Source organism: Poromitra crassiceps, assembly GCF_964638095.1.
Source record: "Poromitra crassiceps genome assembly, chromosome: 20".
Lineage (NCBI taxonomy): Eukaryota > Metazoa > Chordata > Actinopteri > Beryciformes > Melamphaidae > Poromitra > Poromitra crassiceps.
Window position 1 is genome coordinate 23,209,313 of NC_139637.1, and position 19,232 is coordinate 23,228,544.

The window sequence follows — 19,232 nt, forward strand, 5'->3', positions numbered from 1 at the left end:
ATGCAGGAGTCAACACTTTTCAGGTGCTTTTAAGAAATTTTAAAGTTTATTTGTCGATTAAATGTTTCTCAAAATGCCATAATAATGCTGCTGAACAACTACTGCACTGTACTGTGAGATACTGTACCAGCCAAATATGTTGAAATGTTTGTATAAGTGCCTTTTCTAAATAATTTTTTTACTGCGCTCTTGTGTGTTTTCTTTGAATTGTTATATGTGTTTGTCTGTTCTTTCTATGGACTGTCCGCTAATAAAAGTTGATTGATTGATTGAATGTCCGCACACTGGATGATGCTACCAGTCAGTTGATTATTAACGTTTCGATCAAAGGACCAGATGAGGAGAAACAGACAGTTTACCATGCAGCTATTTTCATGTGCTTAGCCTATAATATCGGCATGAGAATTGAATATTCGTTTAATATTTCTGGACTGAGAGTCTGTATTGATGCTCGAGAGAGAGCGTTTAGGAAGCATATTTTTCTCTCCTGTGGTTCCCTTATAATATGTCTATAATATTTTTGTAGGTACTTGTGCAACTGTCTGGTCTGCTACTCAATCATGAGTTTATTCCTCATGTACGCATGCAGGTTGTTTCAAGTGAAGCAAGTGTAAGCACACACATATCAGATATGGGTCACTTTTAAAAGTCGATATAAGCAGAAAGTAAAAAAAAAAAAAGAGTCTTATATAGGCAAAAAAAATCCACTGCCGAATATCGCACCCCGCTGTCCCTCATAGTCTGAATGAGTTGGCTGTAAGTGATACAAATAATTTTCATAACAATACAAAAAAAAGTAAAGAGACATAAAGGAGTGATCAATTAGACTTCAGAGGGTTACACACTCCAAAAACATGTAATTTCTCTGTACTTACAGGGTAAGTAGAGGGTATGATGTGAATTGACCCTGTAAGAAGCCTACTTACCAAATCTGTACTTAGGTTACAGGGCAAGTGTTGTGTTGTTGTTGTTTACTGTCTTTAAACTAATTCATTTAGGCCAAATCTGGTACCTATAGCCTATGTAAGATTAGATGACGTTGTCTTTAAACAGTAGCCTAATGTTGACCTACGTTGCGAGTTGTCTCTCACAACCTCAACCATGAACATCCAATCTAACAACACATGGGTAGCCTGGCCCTGGTTAAAACCATCCTGATAATGTGATCTCACATTCTGGTCTAGTTACCAGGCTAACACTTGCCCCTTTCCACCACCCTCACCAGTCTCCTGTACGTGGTACACATTGACTGTATAATAAATGGTGGTACAGGACGCCCTCTAGCAGCGGAAAAAAATAATGTTTTAGTCCTACAAGGGGGAACAAATCAAAATGGTCCAAGAGAGTGAGTGCAGGAAGCAGCCACTGGGTGGCGACAAATGTTGACCAATTTTATATTGAACCCAGGTCAGGAGGAGCTTGTGCATTCAGTGTGCACATTACATTACTGTCAGGTTCCAAAAGAAGCAGCAAATACCTTCATTTTAATTATTGCTTTGACAAATATTCAACCTGTGTCCAATCAGCTATTAAACCCTCATGAAATCAAGGGCTTGGATTGGAGCAGGGATGGAAACTTGATTTCAAAGGTGGCTGGGACACAATTAGTACAGACCCAAATCCTCAAAAGGGTTTTAGTTTTTCTAGCTACCCCTACCTACGCAAGGTAGAACTAAACAAACGTGTTTTCCCCCCATAATTTTGGCAGGCTGCTTTTGTATATAAGAAATTGTTCTTACTTGCTTGCCTGGGTAAATAAAGGTTAAATAAAATAAAAAATAAAAATTTTGATATGTCCCCATTCATTCTATAATTGATATAATAATATTAATTATTTAAAATATTTATAGGGAAGCCATACATCCCCTGAATGCCCTATAGGTCTCTAGTTTGTGGTGGTAAAGTTCCATCATGAGGCTGTGATTATCCTAGACGTCACAATAGGTCATTTTATACAGTGAGGTAGAGTAAAAATAGGTCTCACTACAAAGAAATGGATACTATGGGGACTAACGTCATCACACGTTAATATGAGCTCATTGAATCCACAAGAGGAGTCTCAGCTTTCTCGTCATACCCAATTTATGCAATTCCAAGACTGTTTAGGGACCCCAGGATTCATAAATATCCAAGTAGAATAGGGAGAGAGGAAGAAAAATATATACTGCATGCAAAAAACTGCAAGATTTTTGCCAAAAACTGCATGGAAGTAGCATAAAGTAAAGGGGAGACTTGTGGATACCCGTAGATTATATTCCCTTGCCAAAATTTAACCTAAATTTAGAGCGTTATTTATCTCCCTTCCCAACAATCTAGCATGACATAGTACCAATGGATGTCTTCTAGTTTCTGATATTAATATCTTCTTCACTCTGGCTTTAAAAAATGAGCCAGCTACAGCTTCTGAAAGACAGTCATGTTGGCCGAGGAGTTGAGAAAACTGCAGGGGTCCAATAGTACCTTGAAAAAGTGTGTGTGTGTGGGGGGGGGGGGGGGGGTATATCCCCTGTGACCCCCCCCTCATAAATGATGTCCTTGGCTTGGAGCCAAAGGGCGTTAGCAGATTTTACAGGAGAGGCAAAACAAATCAGCTGCCGTCACCATATACTAAGCACAATATTCTAACTTGTTGCGTTATCAGATTAAGCATGACTATAAAAAAACAATACAGTTTAAGTTGGCACATTGTTGTTGTCATCTGGGCTTTTGTTTTTGCACATTGTCAAGACACAGCTGTGTCTTGTTTACTTACATGGCTGTATCGGGACAATACGGACAGACAAAAATAAAATATGGACAGATCATGCCATGCCGTAAACAAGGCAATAGATTCAAAGCTACTGTGAAAAAAAGAGGCCCAATTCTATTCCCCTACAACATGTAACTGTGTTACCCCAATAGAGAGGCAAAGTGAACGTCACTTCCTGCTTCAGCACTGTACCAGAGATTTTCTCCCGCAATTTATTTTCCCATAGACATTTAGTGAAATGCTTATAAAAATAGTTTTACTTGGTCAAACCAAACGGTTCAGATATATTTAAAATCGGGAGAGAACATAGAACATGTCACCCGGACCAAAACTTAAAAAAACAACATCGAAAAAATATTTTCTTTGAACCCGCATTTTTTTAACGTTTTGGTCCCAGTTAAATGTTATGCGATCTCTCCTGTTTCTAAATATATCTGTACCGTTTGGTTTGAACAAATAAAACTATTTTTATAAGCATTTTAGGAAATGTCTATGGGAAAATAAATGGCGGACGAAAATCTCTGGTACAGTGCTGAAGCAGGAAGTGACGTTCCACTTTGGTTCTCTATACCCATCCGGCCGATGCATGCACTGTAGGCTGCAAGTGAGTTAAAGAAGAGACAGGGTTGAGACTGAATAGTAAGAGATCATTTGATCCCCGTTTTTAATCCAATAGTTTACTTGTTATCAAATCTGAATCAGCACACAGCAGCAACAATCTGTATTTGAGCTGAAATCGCTGTAACACACTGCCATTTGTCACGTCGACAAAACGTTGGTGCAATGAACTCAGACGCTTTAAAGTGTTTATTTTTCGCAAGCACCATTCGAAATAGAGCAAATTTGTCATGTGCTTTATGTCATGTGATGAATGATAAAATGAAATACCCATGCAAAATTCCCTGTGAAATGTACATACGTATCTTTATTGCAGAAAGATTTTAAGTGTCGCTGAAATCTCACCGATTTCTTCTTCTTAGATTTTCTAACTTGTCATGACTTATTGTTTTTGTCGTCTGTGTTTCGTGTTTGTATGTGGTGGTGTGTCGTTTTCAGTTTTTTCGGTCTGTCGATCAGCATCAGTTAGCTTGTAGAAATGTTTACGATCATTTGGAAATGCATGTATGGAGTTACATGACGTCCTCAAAAATCATACATCGGTACAAAATCAAAGTGAGTAAAAAAAACAAAAAAACGAAAGAATCGATACAAATCAAACCCGAGAGGATCAACTCAACCAAAAATGTCTCTGTGCATCCTGATATTGAACTGGAAAAAACTCGTCGTCACCTTGGATTAGGTTATAAAGCCTTTTTACACAAACACATTTCATATTTGATGTCTTCCAATACTTCATCATTATCATCAGCAGTTCACTCCATTTTCGAAAAGGAGCGTCTGGCTTCCTTTGTGATACGAAACAAGAGGAGAAATCCTCGTGCGTGTGTTGTCCGTCCGTCGATGCTCCGCGGGCGGCGCCTCTCCGCTCACACTCTTTGTGGCCTTACGTCGAGTCTTTAGTACTTAATCGTTAGGTCCCGAAAGTCCCTCCGCTCATTTTACATTTGGACACACGGCGGACGAGGCGTATATCCCTCCTTCGTTGCGCGCCGGGCGCCGCTTAGCTCCGCCTCTCATACGGTGGTCACCCTCATCACCACCTCCCGGTTGGCGGCGGCGCCGATCCGCGCGTCGTGGGGCCGCAGCTGGCTCAGGATGTGCAAGATGGTGTATCCACAGTGGTGGTTCAGAATAGTTCTTAGCCGCCTGCTCTGTCGCCCTCCGCCGCCGCTGCTGCCGCCCCCCAGGCCGTGGGGGTTACTGCGGGAGCCGCGGCCCCCCGTCTTGCTGCTGGAGCTCAGGGGGTCGCCCAGGTCCTTTGATTTCTCGTAGTTCAGTACTTTCCACTGCTGGTTGACGGCTTGCCAGCGTTTGAAGATGCGATACACCGACGAGCCCTCGTGGATGATCAGGCCTGGGCGGAGAGGAAGGGTGGAGGGAGAGGAGGATGGGTGCAGGGTGGAGGGAGAGGAGGAAGGGTGGAGGGAGAGGAGGATGATGGGTGCAGGGGGTGAAGGACAGTGTCACAGGAAAAGGTAATGAATTCAAACTGCTCCACATCAAATATTATGCTAAGCGGGACTCACGAGCAATGCAAGCAAGCGTCGTATATCACAACCCGGTATCACACACGGGAACTTTCCGGGGCCCGTGTAGATTAGAATAGACAGTTGGCAATAATCACAGTGCAGATATCTGATGCCATCTGTTCTCAGTGTTGTCTTACAGGCGGTTCAGCGTTCCACGAGAACACTCCACCAGGTTTCACTGTGTACGCTCTCTTCAGCGTTCCGATCAGATCTTTTTACGTCAAATTAATTTGACAAATACACCAATTCCCACAGTCTATGCCTGTGCTTTCTATAATGTCTCTGTGTGATTTTGTGCATCACTTACTGATGTACAGTACATACAGCAGGCGTGTCCAAAGTCCGGCCCGGGGGCCAATTGCGGCCCGCGGACCGATTTTAAGCGGCCATCGGCTTGTCTCTCGAAATACACTATATGTGGCCCTCCTCCACACAGTTTTGGTTAATCAAGCAAGTTCACTTTGCGTTTTTTCCATTCACCTAACGATGACAGCACTATCAATATCACTATCATGCAGTTTGTAGACAAGCACCCAGTAGGAACTACGCAGATGGAACTAATGTTTTCAGATGGTAAACCAAATCCTTAGAGTACAATTGTATTGTATGTAAAAAATAAAAAATAAAATATTATCCATATGATGCGAGAAGCAGCTGGCCCCCAGTTATTTTCACATTATCTAATTTGGCCCCCATTCAAAAAGCTTTGGACACCCCCGACATACAGTATGTTCACGCAGTGTTTCTGCGTGTCTTCCTCTTTGTGCCTCACCTATGCAGACGATATCCATGAAGCCGTACATGCCGTAGCAGATCTGGAAGAGCAGGTCCTGGCGCTGCCACTTGGCAGATGGGCTGAGGGAGGACCAGATGAGCCAGGAGATGCTGGCGATGAGGAACAGGGAACCCAGGATGATGGCGGCGATCTGCACCTTCTCTATCACCGTCAGAGAGATGGCCTGCCACTGGAAGGGAGAGAAAGACTTCTCTATCACATATGACTGGAGAGACAGCTCGACATACTATATGGCCATAATGTATATACACATACACATACACACACACACACACACACACACACACACACACACACACACACACACACACACACAAACAGCATCTTCTCAAAAGCGTTTAGAGTTTATTATGATGCACGATGTATCGGCAATCATTTCGGTATCGGCCAATGTTAGCAATTTTTTTGATATTGGTATCGGCCCGATGAACAAAATAACAGCAATGTTAATATCGGTTATCGTATCGGCCAACAGTTTTCATATTGAGAGGAAACAATACGGTAAATCTGTGGTTTAATGGGCTTCTCAAAATGTTTCCGATATTATAATAATAAAGAAAGACATTACTTTTTCAAATTCACAGTGTTTCAGTATGTTTTTATACAGAGCATAATCAACATCGGTAAACATCGGTTATCGGCCATAACTTCAACGTTCCTATGGGTTATCCCTATCGGTCAGAATTTTCATATCGGTGCGTCCCTAGTTTTGATCAGAGGTTCTCAAATGTTTTTTCAGCCAAGGAGCCCTTACAAGATAGAAATTATACGGTGGACCCCCTCATTCTGAATTGTGATTTTGGGCTAAGCTTAATTGTTTCCACGGTAACGTGCTTTACTTTTAAATTGATAGGTTTGTTAGATTAGAACGTAATCCATGAACCATTTTAGATTGAAAGCATACAATATTTTCGTTGTTACTACGAAGCTTTTGTTAAAAAAAAAAGTTTTTTATTTTTATTTTCCTGAAAACCTTTCGCAGGCCCCCTGGCAAAGTGCCACGGACCCCTAAGGGGTCCCCGGACCCTCATTTGAGAACCACTGGTTTAGAGCCATTGGCTTCCTCTGAACAGGAGGGGCAGAAGGGCAGTAACGCAAAGGGGGGAAGTGTGTCAGCACAATATGGCAACAGCATCCTCACACCACAGAGACTGCCCAAGATTTGTTCTAGCAAAGACTGTTGAGTGTAATAATGCGCGGGTGCAGCAGAGTGCTGCAGAGCGCTCAGCCTGCCTGTTGGACTGTATATATACGTCGTGTAGGTTCTAAACTGTCTGTGTCAGCAGAACATCTTTTCCACGAGACGAGATCTCCCCCTGCCTCTGATTCATTCGCGAATCAAAACAAAATAACGGCCAACGTTGCGTAGCGGCGTAAATCTTTACACGCGTGTCGGGTTTACAAACCCACACGCTGCCATTGTGTTGTTTATCTGTTTGTTTTATCCAATTTCCCCTCTCGTCACAAAGCCAGTGGAGACTTCTCTCGTCAGGAGATTGATGAGGAGCCTGAACCAAATCAAACTGAACTGAACCGTGCCGTGCCGCCCGTTTGTTAATTTACTCTATTTTTCCCATGTGCAAGATTCATCTGGACCGGCACCGCATCAGTGCTGCAGTGGCTCAATAGTTCCAATTCCACAGGGGGTAATGGCAGGATAAACACAGGTGCAAGCAAAACACTCATTAGTGTTTTGCTTGCACCTGTGTTTACCCTGCCTTTTAGACACAAAATGGCCCCAGTCAAAAGGGTCTATTGTTGTTAGGGCAATGGGAAGTAGTGTTTTTCCTTTAATTTATCTTCAAATCTGTGTGGTGGATGCATTCTACAGTTGGTGTGGGTGCACCATGTGTGGTGTCACCTGCAGTGGGTTCTTGGTGCTGATGGCCAGGGACCTGGTACTTACCTGCAGTGGGTTCTTGGCGCTGATATCCAGGACCTGGTACTTACCTGCAGTGGGTTCTTGGTGCTGATGGCCACGGACCTGGTACTTACTGTACCTGCAGTGGGTTCTTGGCGCTGATGTCCAGGACCTGGTACTTACCTGCAGTGGGTTCTTGGCGCTGATGGCCAGGACCTGGTACCTACCTGCAGTGGGTTCTTGGCGCTGATGGCCAGGACCTGGTACTTACCTGCAGTGGGTTCTTGGTGCTGATGGCCAGGACCTGGTACCTACCTGCAGTGGGTTCTTGGTGCTGATGGCCAGGACCTGGTACTTGAAGTAGCAGAGCTCGCAGCTCCAGGAGCCTCTCTCGCTGATCCAGCGGATGAGGCAGGGCTGGTGGGTGCAGCGCACCGAGCCGTCACAGCGACAGGGGCTCAACAGCTCACCCTGTAGGACACACAGGGAACACACAATATACATTTTTTACCACGTTATTTTAGCGCTCTTTATTCTGATTTGTTATTCTGATGGAGATGTTCTGATAAATTTGGTACCCGGGTACCCAGGGCAATTTGTGTCCCTGACTGATTTAAATGCATGGTCAAAGAGGCTGTGTTTGTCCTAAGAGGCAGGCTAGCGTGACTTTTTGGACCTCATCCAGTGTCTGTCTCCAGTGCCACACCAGGGACCTCAAGCCTGCTGGCACATTCAGCAGAGCGAGGGAGACCACGTTCAGGTTGTCACCTCCGTTCAGCAGCGTCACACGTCTACTTTGTTGAGGAGCTAAAACTCTGCTGGTACTTTTGCAGCTAACTTCGGCATCTATCCTTTAGGCAGGGCTGCAGTCCAGACCGCCTTAAAAGAAAGTTACCTTATACATCACACACACGTCACAACGGAATTAAAAGCTTTTGAAACAAGCGTTGGAAAAAATCTGTGTGAATCACCGGTAGATCAATGAATGGGCTGATGGGCTCAGCTTGGTGCTGCCGGGCCTGTTGGCTCAGAAGCCTGTTTCGCAGCGGGGAGCGGGCAGGATTCAAGGGCAGACAGGTGTAGGAGAGGTGAGCTGTCCAAGCCCAACTGTTCACACAAATTCTGTCTGTGTGAAGAACGCATTCCATACCAACCTACCTCATCACAAATTACACCTCTCTGCTCAAAACATTATATAGGGTGATGATGAGTCGACATTTTAAGACATCTTATGAAGAAGGCAAGGTAGGTATAAATAATATACATATATATATATATATATATATATATATATATATATATATATATATATATATATAGTTACTGATGACAATAGCCCCTTTTCTTTGTAATGACTGAAAAAATATATTAAGATCAAGATTTAAAAAAAAATCTAAATCATTTATCTGCTCGGCTGTAGGCGATAAATAATTTTTGCATTCAAGTTTATGTATAGCGCTTGATTTCTGATTTTGTTTTTGCTATGATTTATGATGTTTGAATAAACAAGCGTGATTGTCAGGCAGCCTCCTTCCTTCAGCCATATCCAGATGTAGGCCAGAAGCAAGCTGGCAGAATGTGGTCGGGAAAAACGCCCCCATTCATTTACGAATGGTGACTTCGAAATAGGCTTTGCTATCTGTTGGGATTGCCAGAGAATGGTTTAGCCCGTACAGTGTATACTACTATGTTGACACAATGTATTTTCCCCCCTGTCCTGAATCTGCACCCATCTGGCTCGTTTAACCTTACCACTTATAATAAAAGACTTTGAGTGTCCGACCACATGGAGATTTGGTTGGGCAGATGAACCCACACGCCTCTCATAAACTCTCAAAGAACTCGCCTGCTGACATTATAAAGATGACACAGAGAAGGTCAGAAATATATGAGGGAGGACTAAATAAAAACAAAATGAAAGCAAACGTTTTGAAAATGTCAAGCTGTGGTTGAGCAGTGTGTGTGTGTGTGTGTGTGTGTGTGTGTGTGTGTGTGTGTGTGTGTATATGGCTGCATTGTCAGGCTGGGATGAAAATGTTAGTGTCGTGATCAACTAGGATGGTGGGGGGGGGAAACGGCGTCACTAGGTGGCGATGATCATCACCGATGACATCACAATTGCTCGAGTGAGATCACTGATGACATCACTGATGACATCATCATCAGTGATGACATCACTGATGATGTCACTGATGACATCATCATCATCAGTGATGTCATCAGTGAGTAATGTCATCAGCGATGATATAAGATGAAGAAAGAAGAGGAGGAGGAGAATGCCTTTGACATGGAGTACAAGGCTGACTTCGCAGCCTTGGAAACGGTCTGTGAGGAGAATATATCCGCTCTGTGTGCGCCTCGCAACTTGCCGTACGGCGATGTCGCCAAGCGCCTGGTCACATCCATGAGACAGATTCAGGAGCACGGCCGCGCTCTGGAGCCGATGATCGGCAGTCTCGCTGCGGTCTACCACCATTACGACTTCGACGCACAGACGCCTGGGAACGGCTACCGCACGCTGGTCAAGGTCCTGCAGTCCTGCCTTGTGCACATCATTCACAAGGCGCGTTACATCGCCGCCAACTGTCACGGCGCCTTATTCCGCGCCGACCACCACGCCTCGGAGATGGAGGCCTACTGCGGCGCCCTGTGCCAGCTGCGGGCGCTGCTGCACCTCGCCCAGTGGCTGATGAAGGTCAACGGCTTCGGGCAGCTGTACTCGCTGCACGACGAGGACCTGACCCGCAGGTTCATGCAGGAGTACAGCTCCTTGCACAAGGCCTGCTTCTACGGACGCTGCCTGGGCTTCCAGTTCTCGCCCGCTCTTCGCACGTTCTTCCAGACGGTCGTCATCAGCATGGTCTCGTATGGTGAGACCTACAGGAAGCCGCAGTCTGTGGTCGCCGTGGCGGCCCTGTCCCTCCTCACATCGGGGAAGTACGTCATCGACCCGGAGTTGAGGGGCGCCGAGTTTGAGCGCATCACCCAGAACCTGGACCTGCAGTTCTGGAAAGCCTTCTGGAACCTCAAAGAGTCGGGGCTTTTAACCGGTTTCAGCAGCATAGCGTCTCCGCGGGTGCACGTGAACCTCACCCTGTCCGCGCCGCCCGTCCCTCTGCGCCTCCCGCTGGCCTCCGACCCCGGTCTCTCTGTCACCGTGTCCCCTCCGACCGCCCACTGCGGCCCGGGGCCGGTCCACCTGCGGCTGATCTCCTACGAGCTCCGAGAAGGACAGGACAGCGCGGAGTTGCTGGCCTTCTCGCGGACACATCCTCCCCGGATCTCCCTCCACCACCACGCCCCCTGGTCGAAGAGGAGACCTCTCTCGCCCTGTCTGCTTGTCCACTTCCATGGAGGAGCCTTTGTGTCCCAGACCTCCAAATCCCACGAGAATTACCTGAAAGACTGGTCGAAGGATCTGAGCGTGCCCATCCTGTCTGTGGACTACTCCCTGTCACCCGAGGCGCCGTTTCCCCGCGCGCTGGAGGAGTGTTTCTACGCCTACTGCTGGGCACTGAACAACTGTCGTCTGCTGGGCTCCACAGCGGAGCGGGTTTGTCTGGCGGGGGACAGCGCCGGGGCGAACCTCTGCATCACGGTGTCCATGAAGGCCATCGCCTGCGGGGTACGAGTCCCCGACGGCATCATGGCCGCCTACCCCGCTACCTTGCTCACCACGGACGTGTCGCCCTCGCGCCTGCTCACGCTCATCGACCCCCTGCTGCCTCTGGGTGTTCTCGCCAAGTGCCTGAACGCGTATGCGGGTGCAGACTCTCAGGTGGTGGTGCAGCCGACTACGGCGGACAGCGCCGGCGGCGGCGGCCTCAGCGCTCTGGGCCGGGACGCGTTCCTGCTGCTCAGTGACCTCACCCATGGAGCCGCCAAATGGATTCACTCCTTTACCCCGGGTCATCGGCCGAAACGACCGCCGCCAAACAGTGACACCCAGAGGACGTCCTCCCACACCGCCCCGCCGAGTTCCGAGGGGCCCGGGCACTACCCGGAGGGCTTTGAGCCACTGCGCACCGACTGCCTGTCTTGTGTTTCGCCGACTACCAGCCCCGTTATCAAGGAACCATTTGCGTCGCCCATGCTGGCGCCGAACAACCTGCTGAGAGGCCTGCCGCCCGTACACATAGTGTCCTCGGCTCTGGATAGCTTGCTGGACGACTCTGTGATGTTTGCCAAGAAGCTGCGAGGCATGGGCCAGCCCGTGAGTCTGACAGTGGTGGAGGGCCTCCCGCACGGCTTCCTCAGCATATCGCTGCTCTCCAAAGACCTAGATGTCGCTACGGAAATCTGTCTACAGCGAATGAGAGAGGTCTTCCAGCTGCAGGACCCGCCCCCCGCTCTCCGCAAGCGACCAAAGCCGGAGAGGGCAAATCACAAGACCGGTCCATCAGGTTGATTTAGCATTTATCGGTTTCTGCCTTCCGCCCCTTCAACGAGATCGTGACTGACAGACAGACATACGGACAGACACCGCCCACCCATACATCATAGATGCTCGTGACATCACTGATGACATCACAACAATTGCTCGAGTGACATCACTGATGACATCATCACTGATGACATCACAATCGTGACACACAGCACCAAAGACACCACTTAGCAATTGTGATGTCATCGGTGATGATTTTATCAGTGATGTCACTCGAGCAATTGTGATGTCATCGGTGATGATGTCATCAGTGATGTCACTCCAGCAATTGTGATGTCATCGGTGATGATGTCATCGGACCCTAGTGGCCATGCCGTTTTTTCTGCATATTATGGGTCAATTTTCATAGTTCATAAATTTTGGCAAAACTCAGAAATGTATTTGTGTATAAAAGTTCAAAGAAACTATATGTGTCCACAAATTCATCCTCCCATTCACTGACATGGAGCGGTTCTTGAAAGTGTCTCATGGTTCTTGGTCGTCTGAATTCAAACTCTCAAGGAGAGTCGCTCGTGTTCACAAATATTGATCACACTGTTCAAGATCACAGGACTCATGAATTTTGTTTTGGGAAACCACATCAAGGGATTGAGATGTTTTTGATGATGTCAGTTCTAATATCGATTGTACAGAGCTTTTGATACCAAGTACTTAAAATATTGTCACTATCGGATGGAAAACTCAAAAATGTCAGCTTTTCAGTAACTAAGGAAAGCAGGAAATAAGGAAATAAATACGATAGATATTTGGGACAACTAACCTCATTTGTGCTCAAAGTTCAAATAAGATGTTGCTAAAACAGGTGGTGACGTCACGTCAGACATAATAATGGTCTGACATCTGACGTATGATAGACATACTAGTGTTAGCCTCTGGCGTTAGCTAGCTGTTAGCTGTTATCTACGTTAGTTACCTGGGCGTAAAATGCCACTGAATGACCAATTTGATATAACGGTTAACCAGTTTGAGTTATGCTCTTTCCATAAAGCCCATCAGCTTTGATATGTTGGTCGGTTTGGTGATAATTAGCAATATTGTGGCTTATCCACCTTATTTTTGGCGGCCATTTTGCCTTACGTTAAGTATGGGTTCTATTTCCGGTGTAACCAATTTAGATAACCCCCCAGCCCCGACAAAAAAAACGTCTATGAGGATTTTACCCTTTTACAGCAGAGCCATTCTGCTCTACAGCCGTGTCGTTCGGGTGCTGGGATAACGTAATGCATTGTGGGTAGTCGGCTACTAACTGTGGCTAATGTTAGCGGCTAGCTAGCTATGTTACATGGCAGTAAAACCCCACCAAATTGATTTAACTTTTAACCATTTCTAGTAACACACATTTCGAGTTTCCATACGGACCTCCAGCGTTGGTTAGTTGTTTATAACGTGACTATATTTATAACTTTTATAACGGACTCCAGCTTCCGGTTTATAATTCGGGTCTGCAGCCAGAGTATAACAAAGGAAATGGCAAGCGGCAAGTGGCAACAATGAGTCACGTTAAACCGGACCTTGTACCCACGATTCTTTTTTACAGTGGGGCATTCAAAAATAAGGTGGATAGACGTTCTTTTACAGAAATGCGGGGAACAAGTATGGCCGCATCCTGCTTCCTGTATTTCCGGTGTGGGCACAGACAAAGAGTATAATCAAGGCGAGAGGCGAAGCTGTTTTGTGTGTGTGTGTGTGTGTGTTTTTTTACAACACTGCAGTCATTATGCTATTAGTATTAGCCTTTGAACCTTTTATTTTTTGGAGGTGTTTTTTGTTTGTTTGTGAGATCTGTATACCCAAAAGCGACACACAGAGAGGTAAACAGAGGTCGAGACGCACGGTAAGAGGTCACATTTGGACTATTAGGATGCACTCCTGCGGAAAGAGATCTGAGCGAACAGTGAAGTCCACTGTAAAGCAACAGTCTTCCTAAAGGCCACCCTAACCCAAATACTGAATGCGCCCCTCCATCTCCAACCCACCCACCCCCTCCTTACAAGTGAGTGGTCTGGCCCGGGTTGGTCCCTCCTGGTCGCTTCACAGAGCATGAAGGCGTTAATTTAGTGTGTCACTTCTACGAGGTGCTTGTAGTCCTCCTCAGCTGTAACCTTTAGACGAAGATTACAGCAAAACAGGCACCTCAGCTCCAGATCGTGTCCCTATACAGAAACGGGCACTTGGGCACTATAGTGAAAAGGGCAGGGGTGACCGCCCCCCCTGCACCCCCGCATCCTCACTCAGCAATGGTATTCACCTTATGTAGGAGAGACCGTCTGGCTCGAGAGACTAACAGGAAGTGGAAACACAATCGGAGGTTCCGATTGTGTTTACACTTCCTGTGACTCATAAACCTAGTCTGACTCGTAAACGTGAATCAAACTAGGTTTGACCAGGTGAGTCAGACTAGTTTGAGCAGGTAAAACAGCTGGCGTTTTGAACAGGAAGACACAATGGGTCAAGTGGGCGGGGCTACATAAGGTATCCACAGTATCCACTGTGTTTGTGCATGTGGGTGTGTCCGTCTTAGAACTGTGATTCTCAACCTTTTTCATATCAAGGACGCCAAAATTTAGCTCATATTACTCTAATGTGAACTCAATTTGATTGAAATTGATGAAATAATGATTAGAGCCACAGACCCCCATTTGATGAAATGTTGTCTCTGTAACCCAAATCTCAGAATACCCCCCCCCCCCCCATTGTAAAAATGATTTTGTCCAGAATTCCATGCCTATCTAGATAGAGAAACAACAGTGAAACTGTGATCTGTATGTCATTCTCTAATTGGGTTCACTTCCTGTCAATGAAAATGTGAAGTTTCATCACTTTGCTGAGTCAGGACCCCCTGGAACGTCCTCGAGGACCCTCACCGCCTTATAGACACCCTCCTCCTCCTCCTTTCCAGCAGGCTCCGGCGCTGCCTGCCTTTATGGAGCGCAGACTAGTGTTAAGTGGAATCAATGGCACAGCTACTGTACCATGGCACACACTCTGACAGCTTTGACAGGCAGCTTTAAGGACTCATATTCAATTCAGCCCCACAGCAAGGTGATTATATCTGTGGGTAATTGGCGCGCTGACAGCGACATGATCCCGTCCCCTGTTGTGACCTGCCTGAATAATGAAATAACAATAAAATGTCAAACGTGTGCTACCCCCCCCACCACCACCACCACCAGCACCACCACCCTCCACCCACCCCCCTCCACACCACCCAAGGTGATATGGCAGCTTCCTCCCTTTTTGCACGAGGCTGCAAATTGGAAAAACGAGCCAATATCAATGTCAACCTGAGACGGTGATGATGTGCGGTGGTGGTGGTAGCGTGAGAACTCTTTAGTAGGGCTTCCCCCCCTCGGATGCTGCTGCTTTGTTTGCATCGCTCTCTTTGTCTGGAGCTCCAGGAGGCAGCTAGGAGCCACGTTGTTGCACGATGAGTCACCTTGCCGGAGGAACATCAACCTTCTTCTTGAAGATGTGAAGAAGTGCGGGCAAGACAAGATGACAGCCGAGGGGGGTTCAACCCCCCACACATCAAAATAAAAAAATAAAAACAAAGCAGATTTATACTCTGAGTCCATGTGTGCTTGTCCAGTTTACTATGCCTGGCAATATAATCTCCGAGGCAGATGTCAGAAATTAGCACTTGGGCCGTAATAACACTATAAGCCGATCTTGGGCAAGTGACTAAGTGGTAATATCCATCTGTGCTCCTACAGGGTTTACAGGGTTTCTAATGATCCCGGGCTTCAGGACTACCTGCTGAGCCAGGCGGCGCAGCTTTTCAGCACATCTGGTGAGACTCGCATTTTGGCCACGGACCAAAAGAGCTGCACACTGCTTATTATTGTTTTTGTTTTGGCTCCGCTGTAAAAAAAAATCGCCCGAGTTTCATCACTGTTGACGGGAAAATGAGCCGAAAAACCCAGCTGATGACAGCTTCATTTATCATTTATCATCGCAGTCAAAACCGTTGTCTCGCCAACAGCACACGGCTCATCCAATGATCAATAATTGATCATCCGGGAAGAACAGTTGGATCGAGGACAGATGATTTACATTTACAAAATAATTTGTGACTCATATTCACTCACTCTATTTGTCATCCTGCAGAGCTAATTGGCTAACTTTCTTTGTTGCTATGCTGGTCAGATTTCAGATGTGTGTGGTGGAAGTGCTGCTGCCTCAGTCTCAGCCACTGATTGTCTTAGTTGTGCCAACAGTGATATTCAGATAACTTATCAGTAAGCAGTGATCTTCTCGGAGAATGAGAATATTTTATACGCGATTGTCAGAATCGTACATTATATAGGCCTCAAATCCTAGATCCTGTTTTTCCTGGGGCACTTTAAAATGAGGCGATGGTGGGGAAGGTGGGTGGGAGAGAGAGAGAGAGAGAGAGAGAGAGAGAGAGAGAGAGGGGGGGGGGGGGGGTGGTTGTAGTAGCCCATATCTCACACAGAAAATAGGGGGGGCGGGGGGTCCTCAAGGGGCCTTTTGGTCAGGACACTGTTTCTACACAGGACCATTACGCCTCATGTGTTAAATGACAGCTCAGAATAAGGTAACACTTTACAATGAGGGTCACTAAGGGTTAGTTCATGCTTAACCCTTAATTAACAGTTAACTAATGTGTCTAGAAATAATAGACTAATTGTGCTCATTATGCATTAATTTATGCATATTTGATAGCTTATAGGGCTAGTTCATGGTTAGGGTGAGGGTTAACCAACATTGAGGGTTAGTTAGCCTAATGCTTATTAAAGCAGCATTATTAATGTTTATTATTGCTTATTAAGCATTAACCATTAACTTAGTAACCCTTATTAGAAAGTGTTACCCAGAATGACCCAGTAGGCTACAAGTTCTTTAAATTGTGCTGATCTGGAGCATTTCATGGATGGTTATTAGACACGGGTCTTTTACAGCACCACAAAGCCTCTGTTTTTCCACCACGGTGCTGTAGAACCTCCCCAAAAAAGGTTCGGTGCGGGCGGGCTGGCTGCCCAACAGGATAGGAAGGAACCCCTACCTGCTCGAGGCCTTGGAAACAGATCCGGCACTGGGGGCTGAGCAGACTGCTGGCGGTGCTGGCCAGAGACACGGCGTCCAGCTTGGGCTCCTTGTCCTCGAACGCCAGGCTCCTGGGCCGCGGGTCGCTGCCGTAGTACTCCTCCTCGTCGTCCCGGGCACGGCAGTCGACGAAGGGCGGCCAGCCGCAGCCGCCCATCCCCAGACCTCGCATGGTGCTGCCGGACCGTCGTCGTCTATCTACGTCTGAGCCAGAGGACGGTCTCGAAGAATCGGATCGCATAAAAACCAGCACTTTCAGTTCGTTGAAAAACATGCGTATCCGATACTTGAACATGTTTGGCTTACATGAATAATCCGTCAAAATGAAATAAAGGCTGTATAGAAATGGAAGTTTGTTTTTGTCTTTTGTCTCTCCAATTAGCCTATTATTATTATTATTATTATTATTAATAATATTGTTCTTATACGTCAGTTGATTTCATTTTTATTGTAGCAATTTTTCAAATAGGCATACTGTTAATTGGAAAGCCAAAGCTAACAAATAAAGGATCTGTCTTGGTTGTTGCCCCACTGATGGCATGTGTGTCTAAGCCAATGCGGATGAGAGATTTTCCCTTTCGGCTGGCCGACACACTCTTTCAATATCCATTACTCAAACAACTCAGCAAATTACATGTATCTTTCCACCACCACTGCGCCCCAGAAAAACCCTCCAAACTTATCGATCGCAGTCCATGTTCTTCACTGTTGATCTGAAAGACACGTCATCAGATAGATGCACACTGGGCTTTGCTTGCAGCAAAAAAAATAATAATACCCTACATGTTTTGCTACCCAAAGCAGAAGACTGCGAGAGAGTGGACGAGCGGAGGAGAGCGCAACACAGAGCCAGGCAGGGATAGAAGACGGTATCTAAAAGCCAACGACATGCCATCCATACAGTCACATCTGGCACTCTTGTCAAGAATCATAATCCAAAAATAACAGAAAGGGGGGCGCGGAAGGTGAAAGTTTGATACAGACGTGATTAGCCTATATTATTACGTTTTATTGTCCCACACTGACTGTAGCATCCCGACCCGAGCGTCAGATCATGGTCCCGTTTTTTTCTTCCTATTGCATCTCCTCCTCTTCTGCTTGATGCATTAAGAGCCCGTCCCAATCCACGTCGAGATCAAAAGCACAATCCGTTTCATTTGCATCTTCAGGAGCCGAGGAGGAGCGACAAAAAGAAAAACCCAGAGAGCCTCGATATGTTCCCCTCTCTTTCACTCGATGTCCATCAGCGTTTCACTGCAAGCCACAAAGAGGCGGAATAACACAACGGACTCCCTGCCGATGCTTCTCATTAGGGAGAGATGGGGGGGGGGAGACGCATGAAGATGTCTTCGCATCTGAGGGCAATTATACAGCAGTAATGGCATTGATTATTGGATAGATGGTGCTGGTGGTGGTGGTGGTGGTGATGATGCTGCTCGTGCTGGTTTTCCTCCTCGAAATGGTCGGCTATGAGACTGGCTGACTGAGTGAGCGAGCGAGCGACTTCCGGAATGGGCGAAAAAACCCGAGTGCTGTCATCCTGTAAACAACTCGTTGTGTCTTCTCCAATCATCCCTCCGACTGATGTAGTGGACGCTCCTGCCTCTCCCTCTGGGTTCCCATTCAGGGCAGGCAGCAGCTGGGCCGGGCAGGGAGGAAAGGCGCTCTCCGGCTCTCTGGCTGCCTTGTTATTGACCAGGCGCCAGGCAGGCGCTGTCCAAGGTGCTGATCTCCCTCTCTGGTGACGCTCACCCGGGCAGCAGCCACGTGGACTGGGTGCCCGCGAAATATAAACCAGACCCTGGCTGGCTGCCTGGACCAGTGGAGTGTAAGTGGGCCCTAGAGAAGCTGGAATACTCTTTATTTTTGTATGTCTTGCTATAAATGTAATAAACAATTAGGCTACATAACCTGGATATTACTGAATTTAGTTCATTGACACAAGGATTTCAAACAGACTCAAGTTAATTTGAACCTAAGTGTAGCTTCCAAAATAATGGAAGCATTCAAGTAATTGAGGGATGCTTCTCCCTTGACATAGGCCCCACGGCATTTGGTTTTTATTTTGAAAATGTGTACATGATGTTTTATTTTGTTCCTCGGTCATGAATTCCGGCCCAGCTCGATCTGCTCTGTGCTGCTTGACACAACGCGAAGCGGGAAGC

The 19,232-nt window shown here is 46.5% G+C and overlaps 1 protein-coding gene and 1 pseudogene across 2 annotated transcripts; one reads left to right on the forward strand and one right to left on the reverse strand.

The window, feature by feature from the left end:
• Positions 1-4,383: 4,383 nt before the first annotated feature.
• Positions 4,384-17,362, reverse strand: marchf9 (membrane-associated ring finger (C3HC4) 9; the record flags this gene model as incomplete). Its single annotated transcript, XM_083656666.1, has 4 exons — positions 4,384-4,724; positions 5,672-5,864; positions 7,872-8,027; positions 17,027-17,362. 4 exons carry the CDS (start codon positions 17,360-17,362, stop codon positions 4,384-4,386), a joined length of 1,026 nt encoding a protein of 341 aa, XP_083512792.1.
• Positions 9,844-11,964, forward strand: LOC310794467 (hormone-sensitive lipase pseudogene; annotated as a pseudogene). The gene has a single exon. The product of its transcript is annotated as a hormone-sensitive lipase pseudogene (transcript).
• Positions 17,363-19,232: the final 1,870 nt, after the last annotated feature.